The 15,839-nt window shown below is 36.3% G+C and overlaps 1 protein-coding gene across 1 annotated transcript; it reads right to left on the reverse strand.

Annotated features, from left to right (window-relative positions):
- Positions 1-549: 549 nt before the first annotated feature.
- GJE1 (gap junction protein epsilon 1) lies at positions 550-2,356 on the reverse strand (the record flags this gene model as incomplete). The annotated part of the gene is made up of 3 exons (XM_080806880.1): positions 550-945; positions 1,442-1,624; positions 2,318-2,356. The coding sequence occupies 3 exons, from the start codon at positions 2,354-2,356 to the stop codon at positions 550-552; spliced, it is 618 nt and encodes a 205-aa protein (XP_080663006.1).
- Positions 2,357-15,839: the final 13,483 nt, after the last annotated feature.

A 15,839-nucleotide genomic window follows, 5' to 3' on the forward strand; every position in this document is an offset into this window, starting at 1 on the left:
TCAAACTATAGAATGACTTTAATAATTAATTTACAACTTTTGTGCTTAAACAAGTTACATTTTATATGAATGCAAATATAATTATACCCTCAAAGTTTAGCCAAAAGGGTTCAGCCTTTACATTTAGGAGATCTGAATTCTTATGTGGTTATATGACTTTGGGCATATATATTAACCTCTCTGAGACTCAATTCTCCACGTTGTGTAAAAGGGATAATAAAAATTTCTCTGGCCACAAAATTCTGTGATTAATTGAGATGTTTTGTGTGAGAGAACTCTGTAAAAGTTCTATTTTAAAAAGTTAACATCCGTTCTGTGTATATTTTCTAGTAGGTGACAAAATTAAGATAGAATGAAATGTTTGTTCAGGAACACCTGCCTCAGAACTTAGTATAATGTTTTATATTAGACATGAAGTTCAGACACACTGGGGTAAGTTTAAAAATAGATACTTTTGTTTGAAATTGAGACACTCACTAAATAAGATGAAACTGACTAAAAATGATTGGTAAAGAATTGTGGCATGACAGTAAGTAATTACCCTTTTCGTCATTGCCTGATTAGAAAGCAAAATCTTCTAAATATGATCTCAAAAACTTCAGCAACACATAATACTACTGTAATCACAGTAAATGCATACATTGCAATGAGAAAAATGGTCTTCTCAAAGTGTTCTGGCACCATGCATTTTATAATAGTAAACTTTTTCCCAAGAGATCCAGCATCACACAAGTAGAGGGGCTTAACTTGGAAACCAAAGAGGTGAATCTGAAGCCAAAATGCTATCACCTCTAGACTGATTCTTAATAAAACAGAGAGGATATAAATCACAGTGTAGACAGGCTTTTGAAGAATGCATTCTTGATTGATGCTTTTACATGCAGCATAAAGATGGAAAATAGCTCCAGGAACCAGGACAATCACTAGTTGTAACGCCCAGAACACCTAAAGTATGTCAGAAATATCTTAGTCAAATCAGTCGACCTATTACCAAAAACACATGAAAGAGACTGACTCTTAACAGAGGCATACTTAACAATTCTAAGTTTCATAAGTCTTATGAGGAGTAAAAATAATATAAGGAAGATAGTGATGTTGACCATCTTTAATTACTAAGATGTAGTCCTATTTTGCTGTCATCACCTACCAATTATGAATAATAATGAAGTATTTTATTTTAGTAGCTACCTAATTTCCATTTTCTGATTACAGGACTAGAGTATAATTATAACATCAATAGATAACAGAATTCTGGAGATGAAGGAAACTCTTGACCAACTCAAATTTACCTGAAACATACAAGTTAGAGAACAAGTAATAATTCTAGAAATAATATCTGTTAGGGTATTCTTCATCTATTATGGTTTTTTTTTTACATTTAAAAAGGAAACAGTTTTTATCTGGTGTAGAGGAAGGTTTACATGCACACAGAAAAACTTACTTGTGGAGTGATTGGCCTAAACTGATTATAACAGAAGAGATTTATTTCTCTTTTGTCTGGATCACAACTGAAGTGCAAAGCCTCATTCCCATAGACTGCAAAGCCTAACACCCCAAGGAAGAACATTCTTACTGATCCAAAGAAAAGGGTGTGGAATTGACCGATCACAGTTGGAGGCTTCACCTGTTAACGGTTTTAGGAGAGAAAGATGGTTTGAAAACAAACATTAAAGAAGTACATTTTAAAGGATGTTTTCATTATCACGTTTTAAAATATTTAAGATTCATGAATTTTTGAAGCAAGATAGAATTTCAGACCTCATTAAGCCCCATGCAAATTCTGTATCATGAGATTGCTCACCCCTTCGCACTCTGAAAATATGAAATGCTAACAGTCAAATAAAGACATGTTGCTAATCAAATGTATGATCTTGGAAATATTTAAAAAGCTCTAAATTCAATGACTACCCTTCCTATCCCTGTAATCCTTTTGCAATAAAACCAAGAAAATCTTAGAATATCTAGGATCACTTTTAGAAAATTAGATAATAAATTTAACATTAAACTCATTAGTATGCACACTATCTCAACAACCAAATGATGTTTATTTAGTTATCATCACAGCTTATTTTCCACTTCTTAATTATCATATTGAGAACAGAGTGGCTACTTTAAAACACTAACAGCTGAAAGTAGTTCCTGAATTATTCTAGTTATAGTTTTAAATTCAGAATATTCTGAAGCATACAGTTGATATTTATATTATTCTCCATATATGTAGAGGTTCTTATTCATCAACACTTAATGCAAATCAGGTTAAAATACAAGACAAGACTCCAACAATTGTTTTTCGTTTGTTTGTTTGTACAATACTTACACATCCTTCATAGAAGTTTTTGATGTAATTCAAAGACATGTCTCAGAAGTTGTTAGCCTGGCATCCCTGTGGGTTAATTCTTGACCCACATTGCCACTTCGTGTCTGCCAGAGTCAAACTCATATTCTCTCATGACTCTTACAGCAGAAAACACTTACCACTGCAAATTTCTTTCCCCTCCTCCTTTTCTTTCCTTTTTTTTTTTTTTTTTCATAGATCTCTGGGGCCCCAGTCAACTTTCCTATCTCTGTCCCAAAACAAAACAAAACAAAAACAAAGAAAAGCGGAGGGCATGTGGTCAATGTAATAATCCCTTGACTCACACTGTCAGCAGAGCCAGCCAGCCAGACAGGAGTGCTAGCAAAGCAAGAGGCCAGTCTAACAAGAGCTCTGAACCCTCAATGTCTCTCAATTACCTGAGAATCGCCTATATGTTCCATTGGTGGATTTTTTTAAAAAGATTTTATTTATTTATTTGACAGAGAGAAAGATCACAAGTAGGCAGAGAGTCAAGGAGAGAGAGATGGGGAAGCAGGCTCCCCACTGAGCAGACAGCTCGATGTGGGGCTCGATCCCCAGACCCTGAGATCATGACCTGAGCCGAAGGCAGAGGCTTTAAGCCACTGAACCACCCAGGTGCCCCTAATCGGTGGATTCTTAAGCTTAGAGTTTTCTCCAAAATGTTTAGTGATCCTCCCCACTGCCTCCATTTAGGTATGTCTGAAAAGAAAATTACATTGGAAAATCTTCCTGATTCTTGTTTACTTTCATGGAATAGGATTAATTTCTGGGACATTTAAGAAACTGTAACACAGGTTATGATAGCTATTACAGCACTGAATATTACTCATATATTGTAATATTTGTCTTTTTGCTGAATGCTTACCATGGACATGGAAAAAACTGCAGTTATATCTCTTTTCTGAGTGAAAAGATAGAGTACTGCCAACCAGGATGAGACCAGGATCTGGCACAAATTATGTGAACAGCCCTGCCTTCTCTTCTGTCTGTCCTTCAGTAAATACACCAAGTGCTAGATATTGTTATGGGTGTTGGGGTGAGCAGGAGCCAAAACAGACAAGGAGCTGCCTTCCAACTGATCCATCTGTATAGTATCTTCTACCCACCTGTGCTTCCATACAGACAATGGTGGGTCAAATCTGCTTATTCACCTGCCTTCCTCATCTTCGTTTTGTTTGTGATTTGTGAAAGTCATAACTCTAGACAATTTCACTGCTTTCCTTAGCAAATGGAGAAGTGATTGTATAACCCATGCAATTATAGCCAATGGGCAAAGGGCCATGGCCTTGTTGAATCAGGGTATTGTACTGGATGGGGGAGATAAACATGGGCAATGTAATGACTGCTCAGAGACATTGGATGAGAGAAATTGCTGTATATTCTCACCTTCACAGAAACAGAATTCCAGGTTTGCTGTCTACTGATGCCTATGAAGGGGTAAAAGCCCTTCAAAAGCCAAAACTATCTTTTGCATGGGAGGAATCCTGCTTTGACTTCTACCATGTGCAATAATGGATGTGTTTGTTTAGACCATCACACACTAGGGTCAAACATTTAAAATAATCAAAGTCTTCCCATGTTTTTTCAGAGATGAACAAAATTAGGTTGAACCTTAATTGCATGTGTAGATGGTAGAAACACAGTTTCATTTTCATTGTTGAGATCTATGAGGGACCAAATAAATAATACCGCTCTTCTCTTTATAGCTTATGATCCAATCGAGCCATAAGACAAAAGTATAAAGCACATAGAGGCCAAAATATCACCCTTATTATACTCTTATTACCATAAAGATTGTGCTGGAAGAGGGATGTGGTTTATCTCTTCTGGGAAGTGTGATTCTTAGGCAGACATAGGTGCAGGCCTCATCAATGCTGTATCCTGGCTACCTTTCCCACATAAAGTGCCTTCCTGCCTCTCTAAGATTTATGCATGAGAAGAGCAGAGCAAAACTGCTGATTTCTGTGGACAACTGGCTTCCAAGGGAAAATGCTAAGAAGTAAATGATGAATGCTCAGTTTTACCTTCCAAATATGAGGTCAACTCACCAGCTAAGACAGTGGCTATAGTGACTCTGACCTCATGTTTGGCAATTGTAGGACTGTTAATTAGGATGACAACGTGAGCTTCTTTACATGCTAACAGCTGACAGTACTAGAAGCAGCAAAAGAGGGCAATCCCCAATGTGCAAGCATTATTTAGTCCTCGGCTTCATGTTTGCAAATGTTCCATTAGACACAGCAAGTTACACTGTCAGCTCAAATTCAAGAAATAGCTACTACCTCCCAATTGATCTGCAGTCAGATTGCAGAGGTATGGGTACAGAGATGGGAATAATTTGTGACTGATTCTGTGTTCTACAACAATATGCCCTCTGATCACACATATTCATGTCTCTCCCACATATCTTCACCTCATTTCAGCATTGTAAAAGTCTCATCCAATCATAACACTAAAGTTGAAGTCCAAGGTTTTGTGATTTGCATCATGTGAAAATCTGGATGTGGCTGATATGTGGCTCCTTAGGAGCCAGAATCTAAAGAAAGAAAAGGAAAAGTTATCTTCCACACAACGTTAATGCACAATAGTGATACAGGGATAGAAGGACTCTGACACCTCCACTTCCAAAGTGGGAGAATAGGAGGCACACGGCTATTACTGGTCCATAGCAATTTTGAAATTTTGCATAGGACATAATGCCAGTTCTCCCTATTCTGAAGGCACCGAATATCCCATGATTAAGCCATAGTACTACTTTTGAAATATGCTCCCCAGTCTATTGTACAGTACTTCTTGATCAAAGTGGTTTCCTGGTGCATTGTTGTCAATAGTCTGTGGCTCCATCCTCTGTGTTCTTAGCTGAAAACATCTAACCTTTTTCATTAAAAAATGGTTGCATTTGAAACTGAGTAACTTCCTCAGACTGCTCCCTGCTAGAAATGTGGAGGACCGGAAGGCTTTTTTACAGTTTGACTAATATTATCCATTTGATTGAAATGTGTAGTTGTTTTGCTTTTGTTTGTTTTGTTTTGTTTGCTGGTACAACTCTCTTAATCACTTTTTTAGTTTCCAATGTATTGGTTTTAATGCACTTAGTTTGAAAAAGAGTTATACCCTCAATTATTTTAAAGAAAGGATAAAGCTTCTCTGAGACCATGCTTTTAAAGATTTCTAGAAAACTTCTGTCTAATGAGATTTTAATTAGTCATGTCTTAAATATTTTGAGTTTTATCCAAGAATGTTATAGTCATACTACTGATTTGGTTTTTAGTCTTACATTAGGAATTTTTACTTGCCAGGGACACTAGAAATGAAAACAAAACAAAACAAAACAAAAATAATTCCCATGTAGCAAGTCCTGATCCCTCTATATTTTCCCCAAATTTTGCCTGCAATTTCATCTCTAGGTCCCTTCACTAGGTCATTGTTCTCTTCTTATACCTTATTAAATGTGGCTAGGAAAAAACAAAGAAACAAACAAACAAACAAAAATATGGCTAGGAGTACCAAACTGTTACTTTTAGAGCTCTTTCTGGATTTCTTCTTAGCCAAATCCAGATTTTCATTAGTATGTTTTTCTTTTTAATCTTTCATGTTATTTCAGGTGACTATTATGCTGGTTGTCTTCATATTATATTAAAAGAGTCACCATATTTCTGGCCTGCTACAGTTATTTTCTCAATGCTTTTCCAGCTTCCATTAAGTTTCACATTGCTTTTCTTGCCTTTGGTAATAGTTTCTTTGTTACTTTTCCACTTTCTGCCTACTGAAGATATTACTGCATTTTTAGGGTTTGTTCTTGTAGTGTCTGACCTTTTTTTTTTTTTTAAGATTTTATTTATTTATTTGACACAGAGAGAGAGAGCACAAGCAGGCAGAGAGGCAGGCGGGGGCGGGGGAGCAGGTTCCCTGCTGAGCAGAGAGCCCCATGCGGGGCTTGATCCCAGGACCCTGAGATCATGACCTGAGCTGAAGGCAGAGGCTTTAACCCACTGAGCCACCCAAGCGCCCCATGTGTGACCTTTTGTACCAATATCTCCAATATCTGTATCAGTTGAGACTTTTTTCATAGCAAGTCACTCTCAAATTTAATAGCCAAAATAGAAAGCATTTATTTCACTCATGGTTTAGGACACTATTTCACCTAGCCTGGACTGGTTTAGTAATCTCTGCTGGGTTCTTGCATGCATATATGGTTAGTCAACAGGTTAGCTGCCAGGTAGATTATCCAGGGTGACTTAACTCACATGTCTGGAGGTTGGCAGACTTGGGCCAGAGTGATTTGGTTGACTAAGGCACATGTCTCTTGTCTTTCTGAAGATTGGCCCAGACTTCTACTTGTGGTGGGGATTATAGAGTTTCTAAAACAGAGAGTTGAAAAGGCCAAAAGTGCAAGAACTTGTCAAGACTTTGCTTGCTTCAGAGTTGCTAATGTCCCACCAGCCAAAGCAAGGCTCATGGCAACCTTGGATGGATTCCAGCTTTTAGTAAGAAGATCTGAAGTTATATTCCAGTGGCAGGGATGTGGAGAGGTAAAGAATGTATAGTGATTTTACAATCAACCCCATGACTTGGGACATTAAGTGAGAAAATATAATATTCAAGAATCTTGTTTGTTTCAAAATGTAATTTGGGAATCAAAGACATGTACATTCTTCCTAGAGAATCAATTAATGAAAACTAAAGTTTGGGGCCATGCTTGTATGCTGTCCACTGAGCCTTTCTTTCCTGATGTGAGAAGCATATGAGAAGAGCTAGAGTAGATGGGAAAAAACTCTCTTACAATAATATATTAGCCTATGGGATGGTTTCTATCTGCTATTAAGTATTTTTAAAAAATTATCTCCCCAGAGTTCTTACAACTCTGTGAGATATGTTCTCTTACACGTCTATTTTACAGGTGAAGCCCAGAGAATGTAAGTAATCTACCCAAAGTTACAGTTAGTAGATGGCAAAACCAGGGGGTGAAAGATAGTGAATGAATTGCTTTTTGTTAACTGGTGAGCTGTAGGCACATGAGAATATTATTGGGGTGATTGGTAGGATCCTGAAACATGAGGAATTAAGGGAAAATAAGTCTGGACTTTCTTATTTTCTCCTGCAAAAAGCTCAGGGGTTATTAGTTCTGTGGAGGTTGGCCATTTTCCCATTCCCCTGGCCTGTTCTTAATGTGAAGAGGAAAAGCCACGCAGAGAACTAACACAGTGTAATATGTGCCAAGGGAGTACTTGAGAAACGTGAATGACTCCCCAGAAATGATGTCAGCTAAATTTCTTTCTCATTTGGTATCTGTGTGAAAGGAAGGACCACATGAGCTCTGGAATCAGAAAACCTATGTTTGAACCCTAGTTTCACCACTCGGTTAGATCTGAGACCTCGGGAAAAGTATTTATCATCTCTGAATCTCAGTTTCTCTAATTAGGGTTGATGGTAGTATTTACCTCACAGGGTTGTTGTATGAAGATTATTAAAAGTATTTGGGAAAACATTCCTCCTGTGTTTAATGAGACCCCGAATCATCTTTTTTTTTCTATTAATTTTTTTTAGTTATTCAGACTACAGAATGTTAAATTAATTATCCCTTTTAAGAAAGGAAGAGTTACTGCTTTCTTCAACATAAAGAACGTTTGTATTGGCCATGAAGAACATTTTTGGGAAGAATGGATAACATGCAAATCCCACCTTTTAAAAAAATTTTGTTGAGGTATAATTGACATATAACATTATGTCGGTTTCAGGTGTACAATGTAATGATTTGATATTTGTGTATATTTCAATATGATTACCACAATAAATCTACTTAACATTTGTTACCATGCATAGTTACAAAATTTTTTTTTCTTATGGTAAGAACTTTTAAGATTTATTCTTTCAGTAACTTTGAAATATGTATGTTTATTTTCAATGTCTTTCCTCTGTCTCTGTTTGATCTTTTTTGGGAGGGAGTGTCTCTTCCTTTAGAGTCTACCAAGATGCCAAGACAAGTGGGACTGAAGCCCAGGGAAGCTTTGAGTAAATTTAATTACTAAAACATACCTCTGCTCTCCCAGCTCCAAAAATTTTAAAATGAACAGGTCACCTCCATCAATTTCCTGAGTAAATGGCCCCAAATTTGAAACTATAGTACCAGCTTGCTTGCTTAAATTTGCTTAAAGCTTTTCATTTTAGCAGAGGAGTGGAACAGGTTCACATCTTTTTCTACTTCTACCGTTACTACTACTAGTGCTTTCACACACACATACACACCACATGTACACATGCATACACAAATTGCTGACATTTATTGATTACAACTATTTTCCGGCACTGCTCTAAACTATGGGAGTCATGTGTAATCTTTTGCCAGATATTCTTGTAGTTCTAAAATTTCTGAGATTAAAAACATTGAAAACCTGTGTGGCCTACCCAGAAAGGGGAAAAACCTCTAATTTTGCACACAACTCAAGATAGGACCAAATGAAATAACTGTAGAAAAGCACTGGTCAGGATGGCTAACACATAACAGCCCATAAATATTTTTCATTATTACTGTTTACAATCTGCTCTAAATTAATACTTTAAAGCAAGTCACAGGTATTGCTTTAGAGCTATGCTTTCCTACGTATTTGTGCTTATTCATTTTCATTTTTTTCATTCACCCAGTAAATATTGAATACCTAGTATATCAGCTGCTATGTACATTGTTGGGAATGTGTGAGAATAATAGAGCCCCCCGCCTTCATTGGGCTTATAGTATAGTAGAGTGTGTGTGCTTGTGCATATATATATGTGTGTGTGTTTATAAATGTATGTGATTGACATGTATATTGCTCAATATGCTTAAAATAAAGCGTGATTTATATTTAATCCTTCAGAGTATGGTCACAAACTACCTCGGCTTATTTCACATCTGGCAAACAAGGAGAAATAATCTCTTCATAAGTTTCCTCTGTAGCATCCTTTGAGTCTCAGAGTTTTGCATTGTGTTATAGTAATTTACTGTCCTTCTCATGAGATATCCAATGACTGTTGAATGGGATAAAATAGGGATCAATTTAGGTACTCCCAGTAGTAGATTTCACAGAAGGACAGCTGAGATAAGGCAATCCGGACAGCTGCCTCAATTCATAAATCACAATCCTTAACCAATTCACATCTCACTGAAATCTCTGACCTGCCAAAATTGGGTTTGTCTTTCTGCATGAATAATTTATATTCTCTGGAATGGAACTGGTGATGCCTTAGTGGAAAGGGTCAATAACCAATCATGTTATTTTAGGCAAATGATTTAACTTGCCGGGTTGCATTTCCGTGTCTCTGAAAGGAATAGGCTGGATTAGACAATCTGTAAATAATTTCACATATGGTTTTATGATTCTAAGTCTTATAACCATACTTGGAGCTATTGTACTTGCTGTGAGAACTATTGTTACCAGTAATTGCTTGACCTAATGGTTAAATTGAAAGCCTCGTTTTTCTTCTTCATCAACGAGTTTGTACATTTCATATTTCCAATATGCCTATATTGCACAGTTTCTAGTTATATAACACAGATTGCTTATTTCTTTTTCAGATGCTCTAGTCATACAGTCAAGCCCCTAGAAGAATACGGTCTATAAGTCCAGAAGACCTCAATTTGTGTCCTTTTCTACCATTATGGTTGTTGTTTACACATTTTGTGTTAACTCTACAAGTTTTAGTTTTTCCAATGGTACAGTGCAGAAAATAACTCTTACCCAAAAGATGCTATAATTAATGAGAGAATATATGAAGTAATTTCTAGCACAATGTCTGATACGTAGTTGATTTCTCAATAAATACCATTTTTGCTCTTGTTATGGAGACTAGACTCATTGTATCAAACCTGAGAGGAAGTATACCAAATAGGTAAAATCATGGGTTCTTGAATCAGTGAACATAGAATTTGAATCACAGCTTGCGATAAAAATGCCTCAGGAAAACTAGCTAACGACTCAAAACCTCATTCTCCTCAACCACTGGGATTTGTAGAGTTCTCTGGATCTATGGATTTGTTTTCAACAAATTTGGGGGAAAAAATCTGCCATTATCTCTTCTTTTTTTTGTCCTTTTCCCCTCTTTTTCTGGGACTCCAATTACATAGATGCTAGAGTGCTTAATATGGTATCTGATCCTCTCTCTGAATGCTGCTTCTCATTGTGGATAGTTATTATGTTAATGTCACTGATATTTTCTTCTACAGAGTCTCATCTGAAGTTAATCCTGCCCAGGACATTTTTCATCTAGGATACTGTATATTTATATCTAGGACAAGGGTCAGTGAACTGTAGCACCTGGATCAGCCACTGTTTTTGTAAAATAAAGTTTTATTGCAACATAGCCATGCCCATTCATTTATGTATTGTCTGTGGTTGCTTTTGTGCTACAAGATCATAGTAGTTGCAACAGAAATCATATGGCCCATAAACCTAAAATATTTATCATCCGGCCATTTAAGAAAAAAACATGCCAACCTTTCTAGGGCCAATCCTGCTCTAGAAGTTGAATGTGGGTCTTTTAAAATTCTTATTGATTAATGGATTGATTTTATTTATTTGAGAGAGAGTGAGAGAGAGCACAAACAGAGGGAGGGGAAGAGGGAGAAGCAGACCCCACTGAGCAGGGAATCTGGCCTGGGGCTCCATCTCAGGACCCCAACATCATGACCTGAGTAGAAGGCAGCTGCTTAACTGATTCAGCCACCCAGGAACCCCTTACCCCCCTCCCCTTTTTAAGATTTGGGTCTTTTTTTAATCTTCCATTTCTCAAATCATCATGTTAATATTTTTCTGTACCATTTTAAAGGTAGATGGGATATATTTTAATAGCTATTTTGTGTCCTTGTTTGTCTATCCTAATGATCATTTTTTTTCCTTCATTATGGTTTATAAGTTCCTGTTTTTTATATGCCTCTTAATTTTCAACTGAATTGCTGACATTTTGTTGGTTGCTGTATTTTGTTGATTTCCTTTCAATGGTGTTAGAATTTGTCCTGGCATGCAGGTACGTTACTCAAATCAGCTGGATACCTTTCAGGCTTGATTTTAGCATGTTGAGATGGGTTTGGGTTAGCTTGCAGTCGTGCATATCTAGACTGACAACTAAAGAAGTATGTATGTATCCTGTGTATTCTACAGGATACACATTGCATTAAAAGTCTTTCCATGCTGGGTGTGGAAACACAAACTATTCTCAACTCAGTTTGCACTTCAACTGTTTATGGGTAGTTTTCTCTGACCTTGGGAGGTTTCTTCTATGCATGAGCAGATTTGTACTCAGTCAAAGCCTCAAATGGACCCCCCTCTAGAGTTCTCTGTTTGGCTCTACAGTACCCTGCCCTCTAAATTCTAGCCATCTTTGTCTCTTCAAACACTGATTTTTGATTCCCCCATTCAGTGAGGCCACTGAGCGATGTTAGGGTTTCCATTTTCTGAACTTGGGGGAGAAGGGTCACTGAGCCACCTCTAGGGAATAAGCTGGGCTTGCGTGTTTTATCTCTCTCCTCTCGGTGACTTCAATCCTGTGCTGATTGTTTTCCAATGGCTGCCCTAAATTTTACAATGATTGGTACTTTTTTGGGTCCAGTTTTCTTGTTGTTTAAAGCAGAAAACAGAAAAAAAAATCCAATTTGTATCACTCTATTTTTACCATAAAACAAAAGCCCTTAAACCTAGTTTCATCGTTCTCAATAATGTTCTAAAGAGTAAAGATCATGGGATCTCTGAGTAAATATAATTTCAATGTTGCAGTATTTGTAATATAGTAGATCTTACTTTACACTTAAAATTAAGAAGTCAACAGAATTCTATCCAAGTGTCAAGTAGTATACGGTCAGCAATGTCAGGCTGTGTTGATAGTTTAGTACAGTTGCTTAGAATGAAGGAATCTGAAATGCTTCATTTCAATTCTGTGACTGACCAGTTGTGTCATATTAGATACTTTTCTGTTTTTTTTTCCCTGTGTTTTAAATTCCCATCTATAACAAAAAATAATAATAATAAAAAATAATAATACACACCTATTAGGTGTGCTATTAGGATTGAATGCGATAGATTATTTATTTAACATGATATCTAGCACTGCAAGTTCCAAATTAACATAAAAATTATTGTGTTGTTGTTGATATGATTGTTTTTGAGAAGTTGTTCTTTTGTTGTACTGAAGATGAGTCTGTAAGACTTTAAGTGCCCACCATGCTAGAGTCCTTGGAAATTCTTTGCGCTTTACCATTTGGATGAAAGTAGACCAATGAACTAACTGCTCTTAGGGCACCAGCCAAAGCCATCCATGAACTGGCTTGATTTAGAAGGCTAAAGCCTGATAAGGTCTTCTTATTTAGATGGGGTTAGCCTGATTGAGTAACGTCTCCCTCTGTGGTGTGATAAAGTCTATGGCACTTTTCCTACATACCAACCCCTGGCTGCTAGGAATATTGACTGCTGGCAATGCACAACTATATTCTTCCCTGAGCATAGCCGTCTGCTGCAGGGAAATGTCTCACCTGAGCCTGTGTTCCTTCCCAGAGGGTGATATGCAGCCAGAAACTGGCCGATGCAGAGCTAAATGGTCTGCTCCCATTCTGTTTCAGAACATCTTTGAAGGGCATCTAGCTTTTGGGATGATGGAAACTTCAGGTGCAACCACTTTGCAGGAATTTCTTCATCTGCTCGGTCCTGCCTTCCTTATTTCCTTCTGGGGTCAATTCCTAAAAGCATTTTTCAATAAACCTCCTGCATACACACCGTCATCTCAGAATTTATTTCTATGGAACCCAGCCTAACATGCTTGGGGAACATGAGTGTGAAATACACACAAATGAGAGAAGTTGTATTCTCAATGCAGAAAACCCATTGCTATGGCCCTTTCTGAGACCTGACATAGGCATCTGAATTGGGAATATTGAGAGCAAGGGTTATGGCTCAGATAGTTCCTATGCCTCCCTGCCCTGTGATTCTTAACTACAATATTCTGTCTCTCAAATGAATGTGGAAATGTTTCACCTTTTAAAATTGAACATGTTTTCCTGAATACATCTTAAGCCTGATGTACCTGACCTTAAAGAGGAATAAAGTATATGGAGAAAATGTAGAAGGGCATGCAGTAGTTAGAACAACTCGTCTCCTGACATTAAAATAATAATAATAATAATAATAATAATAACAACAACAACAACGCTGTAGGCAGCCTATGTGTTTCTCCCTCAGCTGTGCTGGAAGATGGAATATTTCTTGGCCATCAGATTCACATTAACCTCCCAAAAGCTTCTAGGCCCCCTGACACTTTTTAAATAGTAATTATATCCCAAAAGATCTTTAGTCATAGGCATTTCTCCTAAGAATGATTCCTAGATAAACCTGAAGGGATATTATGATAATTTGTCAATGAATAGATTCTTCATTATGAAATAACCTGCATCTTACAAACATGATTTTGGAGGGCTCTTATCTGAAGTCACCACAAATTGCCATCGGCAAATGACTTTAGCATCAGGATTGGCTATGTGCCCATGATTAATATTCTTGGTAGTAATTTAGTGATGACTACAAATATAGATATATTAGCATAACTGTTCAACATGTTCAGGTTTTCATGTGATTTCAAGTTATTTCAATGCTAAAAGAGTTAGTGAACATTATGACATTGTAACTCAATGTTTTAGATTTATTACTTGGAGGATTATTTTCATCTTTCTGAAAAATACTGAATTATTAAACTTGTGCAAGCCAAGATTTATTTTTTTATTTTTTGTGAACCAAATATCTGTGGGGAGGTCCATACCTGACAGCAAATGGTTTTTATAAAATTATTTGCTATGGAGTCAAACTCAGAAAGCTCATGCTTAGTACTACCCTTTGTTGGTGCTTATCCCTGATTTCACTCAATTTTCATCAACATAAGTTCCATAAGTCATCAATTTGTTGTAACTTTTCAGTGTTGGACATACTGAGAAATTGTAAATACTTCTAGCATAAGCTTCAAAGTGGGAAAAATTAATGACTGTATGTTTGATATGGTAGGGTACTCTAACTGCTGCTTAATTTTAGTTTATGTTGTATCATATTTTGTATTTTTGAAACATATTGCATTCCTTTAATTTGTGAAATGCTTATGGAATCAAACTTCCATGCATATATTCAGTCTTATGTGCACAAACTCCAGATTACTGAACTAAAACCTTGTGCTAAATTGTTGGGCTATCATTAGAATTTCCATTCCTTATTCCCTTTGTGACATGTTACCAGGGAAAATTCATTGCTTTGAATAATAATGAGCTTGAGACAAATTTAGCTTTTGAAAGCTGATTAATGCCTTTTTCTGTTTTGAACACCTAATATATAAACCACTTTTGCTTCTTTTTATAAAGAAAATTTAATGGCCATTTTTCTATGAATTCCTACTTATTAAGTATTGGAATGTGCTAATTTATCTTTAAATTGTTAATATAGATGCTGGGATGGAAATGTACTGGAGCTAGTAAAATATGAAACCATATGTGAGATTACATTATTAATATGCTACTAACTATAATTATTTGAGTTTTATGAGTCATATGAACTAAAACCATCGCATATTCTCTGATAGTTTCAGAAGGAGTGATTTTTCCAACTTTATATGTTAGGGGTATAAACTTCTCAAGAAGTATTAAAAGAGCCTATGAATATCTAATGATCTTGTCATAACTAGCATTCTTGAACACTCCAGGGAATGGAAACCAATACCATGTTTTAAAATTGTTACTGGCATAAATAGTCTAAGATGAGTTTGTGTGGCTGCAAGTTTCTAATAGCACTTTTTATCTGTAAAGTTAAAAAGGGATTTCTTATTTTGGGTGAGGTAACAGGTTTCTAGTAATATTAATCATGATGATGTTAGAAGTTAATTTATTAAAAGCAATTATATTAAGGACAAGGATAATAATTATGGGGTTATTTGGCTAACAGTGATTAAAATTTATAGTAACAATAAGCTGAAAGATGATTTTGTGCCAACAGAGCTGTTAAAAATATGTAACACTGAATTATGAATAGAAACATAAATGGATAAGAAAATAAAAGAATAGCTCATAATACTGAGTGGAAAATTGCTCATCAGTTATCAAATGACACATAAAGATCTGGTGAAAAAGCAAGACCTTGCTGGGGTAAATTCCCTGGAGTCAGTAGACAGAGCAATTTGCAATTGAACAGTATCACAGATACACTATAGACACCTTTCATGGATTTCTGATTTTTTGGAACTCAAAAGCATCAACAACCTATTAGGGTTTCAAGACTTAGATGTATAGTTGTTCAAGACTTAGATATATAGATGTATGGTTCCAGTAATTTATCCTTGAGTCCTTTATAAAAGGCTCTACAGATAGAAATCCTTGAAGTTCTCCGTTTTCAAACAAGATTTTTAATAACTCTTCACGCCCCCTTGGAGCCAAATATGCTATGTACAGATTCTTATAATAATTGCAGGCTGAAGATGTATTTTTGTGTAGATGTGTGTATGTGTTTGG

This window comes from Martes martes (assembly GCF_963455335.1).
Source record: "Martes martes genome assembly, chromosome: 6".
Classification (NCBI taxonomy): domain Eukaryota; kingdom Metazoa; phylum Chordata; class Mammalia; order Carnivora; family Mustelidae; genus Martes; species Martes martes.